The sequence below is a fragment of the Babylonia areolata genome, chromosome 1, assembly GCF_041734735.1.
Source record: "Babylonia areolata isolate BAREFJ2019XMU chromosome 1, ASM4173473v1, whole genome shotgun sequence".
In the NCBI taxonomy this organism is placed as follows: domain Eukaryota; kingdom Metazoa; phylum Mollusca; class Gastropoda; order Neogastropoda; family Buccinidae; genus Babylonia; species Babylonia areolata.
The window spans coordinates 7,823,131-7,837,323 of NC_134876.1; the positions used below are offsets into that span (position 1 = coordinate 7,823,131).

General features: G+C 44.4%; 2 protein-coding genes across 6 annotated transcripts in view; one reads left to right on the forward strand and one right to left on the reverse strand.

Moving 5' to 3' along the window:
• The window catches only part of LOC143275378 (uncharacterized), a 9,419-nt gene extending 5,202 nt beyond the window's left edge, over positions 1-4,217 (forward strand). For 2 of the 3 annotated variants that reach the window (XM_076579485.1, XM_076579577.1), the window contains 2 exons: positions 938-1,124; positions 2,765-4,217. In XM_076579485.1, coding sequence (XP_076435600.1) covers positions 938-1,124; positions 2,765-2,849 — 272 coding nt within the window. In that variant the 3' untranslated portion in view covers positions 2,850-4,217. Of the gene's footprint in view, positions 1-937; positions 1,128-2,764 lie in introns of all 3 variants that reach the window. The other variant, XM_076579656.1, reaches the window with a different exon arrangement.
• A 1,205-nt stretch (positions 4,218-5,422) lies between these two features.
• LOC143275551 (sodium-coupled monocarboxylate transporter 1-like) overlaps positions 5,423-14,193 on the reverse strand; it is a 37,683-nt gene continuing 28,912 nt past the window's right edge. For 2 of the 3 annotated variants that reach the window (XM_076579866.1, XM_076579781.1), the window contains 5 exons: positions 12,701-12,798; positions 9,135-9,253; positions 8,783-8,828; positions 7,498-7,545; positions 5,423-6,116 (listed from right to left, as the gene is read on the reverse strand). In XM_076579866.1, the coding sequence (XP_076435981.1) occupies positions 5,968-6,116; positions 7,498-7,545; positions 8,783-8,828; positions 9,135-9,253; positions 12,701-12,798 (460 nt within the window). In that variant the 3' untranslated portion in view covers positions 5,423-5,967. The remainder of the gene's footprint in view (positions 6,117-7,497; positions 7,546-8,782; positions 8,829-9,134; positions 9,254-12,700; positions 12,799-14,193) is intronic. The other variant, XM_076579947.1, reaches the window with a different exon arrangement.

Genomic DNA, 14,193 nt, shown 5'->3' on the forward strand with positions numbered 1-14,193 from the left:
ACACATTTTAACAATTAGATTTTTTTTTAAAGTGTATTACAAGTGAGTCTTGAAGGCCTTGCCTCTCTTGTTATTTTATTTTATTTTTATTTTTTCTCAAGGCCTGACTAAGCGCGTTTGGTTACGCTGCTGGTCAGGCATCTGCTTGGCAGATGTGGTGTAGCGTATATGGATTTGTCCGAACGCAGTGACGCCTCCTTGAGCTACTGAAACTGAAACTCATGGGCTGCGACTCCCACGGTCACTCGTTCACAAGACGGCTGCAACAGCCGAGCAGTTGGACTTGCAATTTGAGGGTTCCGGGTTCGAATCCCTGTCACGGCGTCTGGTGGGTAAACGGTGGCGAGTTTTTTTTCCCGCTCTCCTTGGTCAACAGATGTGCAGACCTGCTAGTGCCTGAACCCCCTTCCTGTGTGTACGCACGCAGAATATCAAATATGCACGTTAAAGATCCCGTAATCCGTTCGGTGGAAACAAGCACATACCCAGCATGCATCCCCCACCGAAAACGAAGTATGACTGCCTATGTGGCGGTGGTAAAAACGGTCATACACGTAAAAGCCTACTCTTGCATTTGAATGAACGTGGGGGTCGTTGTACATGAACGAGAAATAACAACAACGTTTTCACGAGTGGGCTTTTACGTGTTTAGCCGTTTTTACGTCTGCTATGTAGGCAGTCGTACTACGTTTTCGGGGAGGGTGGAGGAGCGGGGCGACGGTAGTGGAGTAAGCACAACTGCTTTTTTTTCTTCTTCTTTTTTACATCTAGCCCTCAGTAATTTTTAAGCGAAGGTCGTGCACTTGCTCTCTCTGGTTTTTCTCTAAAAGCAGATGGTGTGTAGCGCATATGGACCAGTCGGCCTGACGCTTTCAACAAACTTCTTCAAACTGAAAACCGAAACAGCTTTCTCTATTTCCCTTCCCTCCCACCCTAGCCACGAAGTGCAGCAAGGGACCCAGGGCCTGTCAGCACGCCAACACCGTCTCGTCTGACGGGCAGGGCAACACACTGTGCTGTCCTGATGGCTATAGCATCAACACCCAGAGAGTCTCTGTCAACGGCCAGACCTTCAGCAGCTGCAGCTGTACCCGTGGTCGGCAGGTGGCAGCGGCGGTGTCCAGGTGGTCAGTCATTTACTTTCTTATATTTCAAGTAGATAAGATAAGATAAGATGAAAACAACTTTATTATCTCATAAAGGAAAAAAAAAAATACCCATCAGGTGCGGAAAAACAAACGTAGACAAACACTCAGCATAAAAGTCCTGCACATGACTTTCTTAAGAAGAAGCAATACTAAACGTTTTATTGTATTTACTTATGTGTTTATGTATTGTATTGAATTATCATATTCCGTTTTATGTTGGTGCTTTTACACAAACCTGGGGTGGATTCTCAAGGCCTGACTAGCCTGTTGTTGGGTTTATGGGCAGGTCAGGCATCTGCTCCCCTTGAAAAAACAAAACAAAACAAAACAACCCCCCTCCCCCCCAACCCCCCTCCCCCCAAAAAACAACAAAAAAACAAAAAACAAAAAAACCCCAAACCAAACCAAAACAAAAAACAGTAGCTGTGGCCTAGCGTATTTGGCTTAGTCCACACCCTTTAACACTTCCTTGAAACTGAAACTCTGAAACATTGCTGTTGCTGATTGCTGATACGAGTTCTGTTCCATTCCCATAGAAATGCCGATTTTTCTTTGTTACTGGAAACTCCTCAAACTTCTCCAACAACTACAAAATCACGCATTCGTGGTTTTTTTGTTTTGTTTTTTAATACATTTGAAGCAAATATGAACACTGTACATTTTAAAGAACGAAACCGGCTACCTGCTGAACAATGAATAACATGATTACAAATCCCTGCTTTCATATCATTTCTGGAAGTCCATCTCGATATCTTTCTGAACTATAAAACATGCACGTCATATCGATGCCTCTCTGTCCTTCTGCTGTTGACAGAATCTTCTGTATCCCAAAGTTAACAGATAAGCCTGATGGGAGGGCTTTCAGTTCTTCAGCGCGAGGTCAACAAACCTGGAATTCAATGCGCTTTTCTGTCCGTCAAAGTTCTTCCCTCTTCTGCCACAAAACAAGTTTGAATACGTTATTACTCCTTCTTAGATTAATCATCTTTTACTCAGTGCATTCGTTTTTCATGCTCCCTGCATTCTCTGCATCAGTCTGTTCCTCGTGTGTGTAGAAGGAAGAGTCAGCTTGAGACTTTGTCCTGTTTCGGTGCGTTACTGGCGGGGGCGGGGAGAGTGCGGTACGGGGGTGGGGGGGTGGGGGGGGGGTAGATGTTGGTGGGCGTGGATTGGCGTAAGATAAGGGAGCCTGGTTTGGGGTGAATGTGTGGGGGTTGGCTTCTTCCCGAGTGAACTCCTGGCTGTACACTGGTGGTGGAAGGTCAGGAGTTTTGTTTTCCTTAATGATTTCCTCTCCCCGGTTTTCCAGATCGACAACATGCATAGGTAATAGTTGTACTCACTCTCTCTCTCTCTCTCTAAGCCCATGCCTGTGTGTGAGGTAGTCGTATGTATATGCGCCCATTCGTGCATGCGTACATAGGTGCACATATATATGTTTATGTCTTTGCATGTCTGTGTGTGTGCGTGCGTGTGTGAGCGCATGGCCGTTTTTTGTGTGTATATGTGTGTGTATGCGTGCGCACGAGCACGTGCTCACTTTCCATACTACCCATACCCTTACCATATCAACCGCACCTTTCAATCCCTCACGACCCAACATCCTGTTCCTACAGATCAACTATGGCGGCACCACCTTCAACTCCACGGCCTTTGAGAACCAGCTCCGCAGCTGGCAGCAGAGGTTCCAGAACGGCATGAGGGTCATGGCCAACGGCCTATCTGCCATGAGGAACAACATGAGGAATATCTTCAGAAACATCTTCGCTGGACGCTGAGGAGCTTGGCCGGACATCTGACCACTTTGCCTGAAACACGGACTGATGTTTTCCCTCTTCCTTCTTCTCTGCTGTAGCTTGCGATATGATAGAATTCGTCTTCAGTGCTTCTTACAGCTAGTATGGTATGTTTATATCTTTTTCTTTACCCTGAGGACTAGGTGGAAGAAGCCATGATTTTGTTTTTTACCTTTAGTTATTCTGCTTCCTCGTTTAAGAATTTTTTCCTAGGGTAGGGTATATGTAACTGTACTGTTTCATATTTTGCAAAACGCAGCGTATTAAAAGTAAATTTAGCAAACACTAGTCATTAGCTGTTGTTGTTGAAAAAACTAGTTCACTGGAGATTTTGTTATTGTTGGTTAAAGATGATCCAACCAGTGCATTGGATCAATGCGAAGGTTAATATCTACTCATTTATATATGATAGGCTCTTTTTTTTAAAATTAATAACTGATATGGAGTAGCGTATATAGATCAGTACGCACGGGTTGAAACCTCCTTCAAACGGAAACTAAAGAAAATTAACTGATTCACTACATTCTTAGGTCCAGGCCAACTGACCAACTCCTCTCAGATACGGACAATAGTACCCTTGTCCCTGTAGCGCAGCGTGCGATATAACTGCAGCCTGTTTTTACATCGGAAACCCAAGACGGCTTTCTCCCACTTTACCCCCAAACCCCTCATTGTAGCATGTGATATACATGTGACAATATTGTGTTGTATTTTGCAAAACGAAGTGTACTAAGAGTAAATCCGGTGAATTAAGAATTTATTGCTGTTGTTGAGGTTGTTGCTGGAGGAAGATCTAGTGCATTGGAGAATTTGTTACCATTGGTTTTGGTAAACGATGTTCCAAAAGAAAGATGTACAGGTTATTAAAAAAAAAAAAAAAATCAAATCAGAATTAATACACTCCCTTTTCATCTCAGGAGTATTAATGCACACGTTTAGAAACATTCACATGCACACGCGTGCAGCGTGCGCGCTCACACACACGCACACACACTCCAAAATCGACCCCAAAACCACTACCCACCCTCCTGCCCCTCTGTTCTGACCAAGAACCCTCATCATATATACATTGGGGCACACGTTTTTCAACAGCTCACCCAATGAAGCCTAAAGGTCGTTTTCATATCCTGTTACAGCTTGGCTTGCAAATTTTTCTGGAGACAGGCGAAAGAATGATTGTTAGATGGAGCCATCTCCACAGTCCTGCATAAGCCGTATTCTTCTTGTGTAAATGCTTTCCTGTGCAAATCAATAAAAAGAATATTGAAGAATTTGTCGGTATGGGACTGGTAAGATTGGTTCAGTTCTTTCGGTTCCTTCTTTTTGGGGTCTCTTTCTTCTTTTCTTCCTTTCCTTTCTCTTTATTTCTTTCGCTTTCTTTCTTTCTTTTATTTATTTTCTTTCTTTCGTCGCTGTTACTATAAGACTGCGTCAGCGACAAAACATGTATCATTGACGAGGGGAGTGGAGGGGAAGAAGTGTGTTGTTAATGTTTCACCATGGGTAGGCTCCCATGGCCTGAGCAGCACGTTGGGTTTATGCGAAGGTTGGGTATCTGCCTTTTTGACTCACTTGTGTAAGCAATATGAGTCTACGTAATAACCCGGTGTTCGAGTGTGTGTGTGTGTGTGTGTGTGTGTGTGTGTGTGTGTGTCAGTGTATGTGTGTGTGTGTGTGTGCCTGCCTGCCTGCCTGTCTGTAGGTTGTAGGTCTTCCGGATAAAGCTGTATTTCCTGATCATGAACGGTTTATTTCGTTGAGGATCCCATTCCAGGAAATGGTTGGGTCTGAAGACGGCATGACATCATTTTTTCATGTTTACAATTGAAAGAAAAGAAATACGAATTGTGGACAGAACACACAGAGTGACACTGACGACACATCAACATGTTTACTGCACGTTAATAATTCAAAGTGAATACTGAATAGTTAACTAGAATGTACATCAAAGACAAATTGAATGGACCGTGTTGTAGTTTCTGCCTGTAACTGAGCCTGTCCAACACGATCTCTGCAGATCTGGAGTAAGCGGATACATGTTGCTGTGTGCTTGAGGCGATGGCAACGTCTCCGTTACCACGGACTTTGAAAGAATTTCTGACGGGCGCAATAGCTGAGTGGTTAAAGCGTTGGATTTTCAATCTGAGGGTCCCGGGTTCGAATCTCGGTAACAGCGCCTGGTGGGGATCTTTCCAATTTCCCAGGTCAACATATGTGCGGACCTGCTTGTGCCTCAACCCCCTTCGTGTGTGTACACAACATGAAGATCAAATACGCATGTAATACTGTAAACCATGTCAGCGTTCGGTGGGTTATGGAAACAAAAACATACCCAGCATGCACACCCCCGAAAGCTCGTGTACATACGAGTGAACGTGGGAGCTGCAGCCCACGAACGAAAAAGAAGAAGAAAAGAATTTCTTAAATGCCCGTGATAACATGATATAAACACATTCACACACACATGCACACACACACGACATTACATAATTCTTTATTTCCGAGGTTAATAGATATCCAGTCCCCCCTCTGAACGGGGTCAAAAGCATGGTGATGATATGATACATAGGAAAAGGGAACAATTAAAATAGAGGGAGAGAGAGGAGGAGAGAGACAAACAGACAGACAGACAGAGTGTTGAATATGGGTGGCGCGACATTATTTCAACGCTCCCTCGCTGGAAGAACAGCTAGAATTCAACACAGAGAAATCTGCTGTGATAAAAAATAATCACACACACACACACACACACACACACACACATGCAACATGTTCTTAACCATTAACTCCCACCCAAAATACTCGCAAACACCTTCTAACTCTTTCCTTTTCTCCATTTTTTACCACCCTCTCCCACCAAGTCCGTTCTCCTGTTAAAAAAAAGGGCGGGGTGGGGTGAAACAAGTCACAAACGAAAACCAACATATACTGATCCCACACAGATAGTTATTGTTTCGCACAGAACACCTCCCACGCAGTGTCAGTGTGCGCTGAACATCAAACTGATATCACGTGCACTGAATTCACAGTCTGGTATCAAAGTGTGTCCCACCGGGTCTGTCTGTACCGTTGTGTTGGCTCGCTTTCTGCCAGCTGGCGTTTCCGTTTTCACCTTCCTTCCTGCTGACTTTGTTGTCCCCATCAATGATCGTTTCCGTCTGAAGAGGACACACTGAAACAGCGGATGAAACACTGACAGGGTGAAACACAGAAACACACACACTGAAACACCTACTTGAAAACACAATGATACACACTTTAAAAAACACACACACTCAAACACAAACTGAAACACACACTGAAATACACACACACACACCCACACACGCACACACAAACACACACACACACACTCAACGACTCAAAGAATTCAATGTCAGACCATCGGCCTGAAACATTTGATGGTGAACAGGCAGACACATGATCGCAAAAAGAAAAGTCAATGAGTAAATGAGTGAAATAATACCAAAAGTTTAAACACAACGCATTTTGTCGGAATGAAAATATGGGTTATTTGTCCAAACTTAAAATCCTGCTTCACGTTCTCTTCTTTTGAACACACAGAATAAGTATGCTACATCTCTAGTTACGCACACATCTTCGTTTTGTAACAATTGTGCGAATTCTACATGACGATCTCCACTAAACTGCCTATGTTTAAAAACCCTTTCTCTCTTAAAGGTCTGTAGACATTGAGAGAGAGAGAGAGAGAGAGAGAGAGAGAGAGAGAGAGAGAGAGAGAGAGAGAGAGGGAGGGAGGGAGGGAGACAGACAGAGAGAGAAAGAGACACAGACAGAGACATAGAACACTGAGAGATTCGGATGATTTATTCATATCGGTAACTTCCCCTCATGAAGTGGTGCATTATTAAGCATACAAGTGCACAAGGTGAAACAAATTATCAAAGAAATGATATCATAATTGATCGTACCTTGAATGCTTTATGTAAGTGAATAGACAAATTCTTTACAATGCTTTCTTTATCAAATGTCATCAATAAACTTGATTTGGAAACTTATCATACGCGGAATATACTACTCTTCTCTTAAATTACTAAAAGCAGGACAACATGAAATTAAAAGTGAGCGAGAAACACTTACACACACACACACACACACACACACACACACACTGAAACACATAAAAATGCAGTTGATGAAAGGGAGGAAGAAAAAAAAATGGGGGAAAAAAAACGAAAAAACCCCACCCCACACCTGAAAACATAATGACTGATAATAATGCTACTACAACTTCTACTACAAATGCTACCACCACCTCCTCCACCACCACCACCACCACTGTAGCATATATCCGGATGTTAATCATCTGACGACAAACCCTGTTCCCGAAACCATAGTACATGTAAGTAACGTCCCCAGAATGGGATAGGAGTTAGCTCGCTTGGCTTACCAACCGCTGTATATGGGGAGCAGCAAAGAAGAAAGAACGTTCACTATAGGTTCTTGTATTGACATGAGGAAGTTTCAAAAGGTAACAGTCAGAGGAGGAGGGGAGATTTCTTGAGGATGTATAACACCTCTTCCAAAATTACCACGATGTTTAAAGCCCTCCGAGTCGCGAGAAGACGACCTTGGGGCTCCTGACACACGACAAAAATAATGCAACACCCGAAAACTACATGTTGACCACAATGCAGCACAATACATTCAACCAACAATCTATCTTTAATTTGATTTCCAACAGAAGTACACACACACACACACACACACACATATATAGATAGATAGATAGATAGATAGATATAGATATAGATATATAGATATATATAATATATATATAACATATAACCGGCAACATGTAAACAACTTGTCCTTTGAGGAAGGAATGTGATCGTTCCGAAAATTTGGAATATTTGACAGACTGATGCGTCTGTTTTTCATTTTTTCCTCTCTCTCTCTCTCTCTCTGTGTGTGCATGCGTGTGTGTGTGTGTGTGTGTGTGTGTGTGTGTGTGTGTGTGTGTGTGTGTGTGTGTACCTCAGACCATCATCATTTCCTGCGGGAAAAAAAGTCTCTCCAACAATGTTATGACATGAACAGATCTGTTTGTACACTAAAGCTACACATTAAAAGGGATAATAAAAAACAGAAACCGAGCTCACAACTTCAAGGTGTGCAAAAGTGTGCACCTAAAAAATGAATAAGATTAAAGATAGTAATAAACAAAAAAATTAAGTCGATGACCAAGTTTAAGATTACTGACAAAATCATGGGAAGAATTTGAAGATTTACATACAGGTGAAAGGGAAGGAAACTGAAGGCAGAAATAAAGGCAAAGCAGATACTGCCCGTGCAGATACTGCCCAGGTAATGCCCACAGACAATGCCCAGGTAATACCTACAAATATAATGCCCAGATAATACATACAATGCCCGGGTGACACCTACGCAGATAATACCCAGGTAATATCTGCAAAGGTAATGCCCAGGAAATGCCTACACAGACTTTGCCCAGGAAATACCTACAAACACCTACAACGATAATGCCCAGGTAATACCTGCAGACAATCCCCAGGTACTGGCTTCATAGACAATGTCCAGGTACTTCCTACAATGCCCAGGTGATATTTGCACAGACAATGCCCAGGTAATTTCTGCACAAATAATGCGTGCTCAGATAAAACCTACACAGATAATGCCCAAGTAACACCAACATAGATAAAAGATAGTGCAGTGCAACACAACACAGCACCGCACAACACAATACACACAGGAACGTGCATTTATAGTCGTAATCCTGCGAACAGTTGCGAATAAATGAAACCAATAATTTGTGCAGAAAGGGAAAGACAGGATTAAAAACAGATTAAAACTCACTCATCTCCAGCTCTTCCGCTGCCGAGTCAGACTTCTCAAGGCACACCTGGAGAAAACAAACACTGAACTGAATAGGTAACTCCCACCCTCTGTCTGTCTGTATGTCTGTTTGTTTGTCTGCCTGCCTGCCTGTGTCTGGAATGAAGACACTCTCCTCAGACACATTCCTATGGTCTCCGCCAGGACAGCTGAAACAGGTTTTCCACCCTGTTCCACACGCACACATGCACGCACGTACCCACGTAAGCAAGCACACAAGCACACACCCATCCAAAAACCTTCTCCCTTTCCAACTGTCGCTCACACACACACACACACACACACACACACACGACGACGAAACCCAACCCACCTTGCTGGGCTCTCTCCCACAGCGGAAAGGTTTCCTGCAGGCGTCGGGTAGCCATGGAAACAGGACGTCCACGATGGGACAAAGAAGGGCGGGCTTCAAACTGTCCGGCTTGGTGGGCCCTGCGAGTCACATGCACTGCCTTTAAGGGTGGAGTTTCCCCTTCACACCGGTCATCTTTAAGGGTGGAGTTTCCCATTCACACCGGTCATCTTTAAGGGTGGAGTTTCCCCTTTACACCCACCATCTTTAAGGGTGGAGTTTTCCCTTCACACCCACCATCTTTAAGGGTGGAGTTTCCCCTTCACACTCACCATCTTTAAGGGTGGAGTTTCCCATCACACCCACCATCTTTAAGGGTGGAGTTTCCCCTTCAGACTCAACATCTTTAAGGGTGGAGTTTCCCATCACACCCACCATCTTTAAGGGTGGAGTTTCCCCTTCACACTCACTATCTTTAAGGGTGGAGGTTCCCCTTTACACCCACCATCTTTAAGGGTGGAGTTTCCCCTTCACACCCACCATCTTTAAGGGTGGAGTTTCCCCTTCACACCCACCATCTTTAAGGGTGGAGTTTCCCCTTCACACTCACCATCTTTAAGGGTGGAGTTTTCCCTTCACACTCACCATCTTTAAGGGTGGAGTTTCCCCTTCACACCCACCATCTTTAAGGGTGGAGTTTCCCCTTCACACTCACTATCTTGAAGGGTGGAGTTTGCCCTTCACACCCACCATCTTTAAGGGTGGAGTTTCCCATTCACACCCACCATCTTTAAGGGTGGAGTTTCCCATACACACCGGTCATCTTCAAGGGTGGAGTTTTCCCATCACACCGGTCATCTTTAAGGGTGGAGGTTTCCCATTCACACCGGTCATCTTTAAGGGTGGAGTTTCCCATCACACTCACCATCTTTAAGGGTGGAATTTCCCCTTCACACCCGTCATCATTAAGGGTGGACTTTCCCATTCACACCGGTCATCTTTAAGGGTGGAGGTTTCCCATCACACCCACCATCTTTAAGGGTGGAGTTTCCCCTTCACACTCACCATCTTTAAGGGTGGAGTTTCCCATTCACACGGGTCATCTTTAAGGGTGGAGTTTCCCATTCACACCGGTCATCTTTAAGGGTGGAGTTTCCCATTCACACCGGTCATCTTTAAAGGTGGAGTTTCCCATTCACACCGGTCATCTTTAAGGGTGGAGTTTCCCCTTCACACCGGTCATCTTTAAAGGTGGAGTTTCCCATTCACACCGGTCATCTTTAAGGGTGGAGTTTCCCCTTCACACCAACATCTTTAAGGGTGGAGTTTCCCATTCACACCAACATCTTTAAGGGTGGAGTTTCCCATTCACACCGGTCATCTTTAAGGGTGGAGTTTCCCCTTCACACCGGTCATCTTTAAAGGTGGAGTTTCCCATTCACACCGGTCATCTTTAAGGGTGGAGTTTCCCCTTCACACCAACATCTTTAAGGGTGGAGTTTCCCCTTCACACCAACATCTTTAAGGGTGGAGTTTCCCATTCACACCGGTCATCTTTAAGGGTGGAGTTTTCCCTTCACACCCACCATCTCTAAGGGTGGAGTTTTCCCTTCACACTCGCCATCTTTAAGGGTGGAGGTTTCCCATCACACCCACCATCTTTAAGGGTGGAGTTTTCCCTTCACACTCACTATCTTTAAGGGTGGAGTTTCCCCTTTACACCCGTCATCTTTAAGGGTGGAGTTTCCCCTTCACACTCACCATCTTTAAGGGTGGAGTTTCCCCTTCACACTCACTATCTTTAAGGGTGGAGTTTCCCCTTTACACCCACCATCTTTAAGGGTGGAGTTTTCCCTTCACACCCACCATCTTTAAGGGTGGAGTTTCCCCTTCACACCCACCATCTTTAAGGGTGGAGTTTCCCCTTCACACTCACTATCTTTAAGGGTGGAGTTTTCCCTTCACACTCACCATCTTTAAGGGTGGAGTTTTCCCTTCACACCGGTCATCTTTAAGGGTGGAGTTTCCCCTTCACACTCACCATCTTTAAGGGTGGAGTTTTCCCTTCACACCCACCATCTTTAAGGGTGGAGTTTCCCATTCACACCCACCATCTTTAAGGGTGGAGTTTCCCATACACACCGGTCATCTTCAAGGGTGGAGTTTTCCCATCACACCGGTCATCTTTAAGGGTGGAGGTTTCCCATTCACACCGGTCATCTTTAAGGGTGGAGTTTCCCATCACACTCACCATCTTTAAGGGTGGAATTTCCCCTTCACACCCGTCATCATTAAGGGTGGACTTTCCCATTCACACCGGTCATCTTTAAGGGTGGAGGTTTCCCATCACACCCACCATCTTTAAGGGTGGAGTTTCCCCTTCACACTCACCATCTTTAAGGGTGGAGTTTCCCATTCACACGGGTCATCTTTAAGGGTGGAGTTTCCCATTCACACCCACCATCTTTAAGGGTGGAGTTTCCCATTCACACCGGTCATCTTTAAAGGTGGAGTTTCCCATTCACACCGGTCATCTTTAAGGGTGGAGTTTCCCCTTCACACCGGTCATCTTTAAAGGTGGAGTTTCCCATTCACACCGGTCATCTTTAAGGGTGGAGTTTCCCCTTCACACCAACATCTTTAAGGGTGGAGTTTCCCATTCACACCAACATCTTTAAGGGTGGAGTTTCCCATTCACACCGGTCATCTTTAAGGGTGGAGTTTCCCCTTCACACCGGTCATCTTTAAAGGTGGAGTTTCCCATTCACACCGGTCATCTTTAAGGGTGGAGTTTCCCCTTCACACCAACATCTTTAAGGGTGGAGTTTCCCCTTCACACCAACATCTTTAAGGGTGGAGTTTCCCATTCACACCGGTCATCTTTAAGGGTGGAGTTTTCCCTTCACACCCACCATCTCTAAGGGTGGAGTTTTCCCTTCACACTCGCCATCTTTAAGGGTGGAGGTTTCCCATCACACCCACCATCTTTAAGGGTGGAGTTTTCCCATCACACCCACCATCTTTAAGGGTGGAGTTTCCCCTTTACACCCGTCATCTTTAAGGGTGGAGTTTCCCCTTCACACTCACCATCTTTAAGGGTGGAGTTTCCCCTTCACACCCACCATCTTTAAGGGTGGAGATTTTATCTTTCCCGTCATCTTTAAGGGTGGAGTTTTCCCTTCACACCCACCATCTCTAAGGGTCGATATTTTCTCTTTGACATCATCTTTGAGTGTGCAGATTTTCTCTTTCACACCCACCATCATTATGTGTGGAGACTTTTTTTCTTTCACATCCTAAGAGTGTGTGAGTGAGAGAGACAGAGACAGACAGAGAGAGAGAGAGAGAGAGAGAGAGAGAGAGAGAGAGAGAGACAAACAATCAGACAGACAGTCAGACACATTCAGTCAGACAGGCAGCGAGTGACAGACAGACATACATGCCGACATACAAACAGACGGACACACAGTCAGTCAGACAGTCAGTCGGTCAGACAGACAGACAGACCGACAAACACACATACCGACATACAGACAGACGGACACACAGACAGTCAGTCAGTCAGACGGACAGACAGACAGACGCACCTGTGACAAAACTGACCAGCAGCCCCACGGTCCACACGATAATCATGCCCACTGCCGTGTACCACATGTAGGACAGTCTGTACAGGGGCTCCAGCACTCTGCACAGCGTGACACAACAATCAGTCAATCAAATCACCCCCCCCCACACACACACACCAACCCCCCACCCACTTACCCATCCACAAACCTAACCAACCTACCAACAGGTCCATCAGTCAGCAACTAACCAATTACTCAATCACTTCCTCAATAATAATAATAATAATAATGGACATTTGTTGAGCGCTTTCTCCCTTAAAGAGAGCTCAAAGCGCTTTACAATAAACATCAAACACACACACACACACACGCGCGCGCGCGCAATAACTCACAAAAGAAAGTAGAAGAAAAATAATGATTTAGCGCATAATAATATAAAACAGATTCAGAGACTACGCGTATTACATAATTACACACACACACACACACACACACACAATTAAGCAAGCAAGCCGGCAAGCAATTCAGCAATCAACCGATCGATCAAGCCTGCCTGAGGTCTATTTGAAAATCATTTGTTTGTCAGATCAAGTCAGCTCAGTCCAAGTCAAGTTCGGTTCTCATTTGACCTTTGAACAGTCTTAATCTAATTAAGTAAGAAAGAAAGAAAAAAAAATCGCCCTCTAAAAGACACACATATAGTTATACACACCAAAAGACATCTCCCTCCAACAACAAAAAACAGCGAAAAAACGGCAAAAAACCCAAAACTTTCATCGTGAGTCAATAAACAAAGCAAAACTATCAATGAACTAATCAATTCCTCCTATCTATCATTCTATCGAACGGTTACTCGGTTACATGTCTATCTACCTATCTATCTGTTATGTTTCTGAACATGTAAGAAAGTAAATACAGGGAACTCACTGGAAAAAAAAAAAGAAACCCACCAACAAACATATGATAATAATGATGATAATAATAATACTAGAAATAATAATAACAACAATCAAGCAATCTTCACCAGCGCTGTTCAGAAGCTCACCACGGCGCTTCAGAAAATAAACACAAGAAAGAAAGAAACAACTTCTTCTGCGTTCACTCGTATGCACACGAGTGGGCTTTTACGTGTATGACCGTTTTTACCCCGCCATGTAGGCAGCCATACTCCGTTTTCGGGGGTGTGCATGCTGGGTATGTTCTTGTTTCCATAACCCACCGAACGCTGACATGGATTACAGGATCTTTAACGTGCATATTTGATCTTCTGCTTGCATATACACACGAAGGGGGTTCAGGCACTAGCAGGTCTGCACATATGTTGACCTGGGAGATCGTAAAAATCTCCACCCTTTACCCACCAGGCGCCGTCACCGTGATTCGAACCCGGGACCCTCAGATTGACAGTCCAACGCTTTAACCACGCGGCTATTGCGCCCGTCGAAAGAAACAACAATACTAAAGAAAATTCAAATAAATAACAAACAATCACTCATAGACGAAGAAGAAAAAAA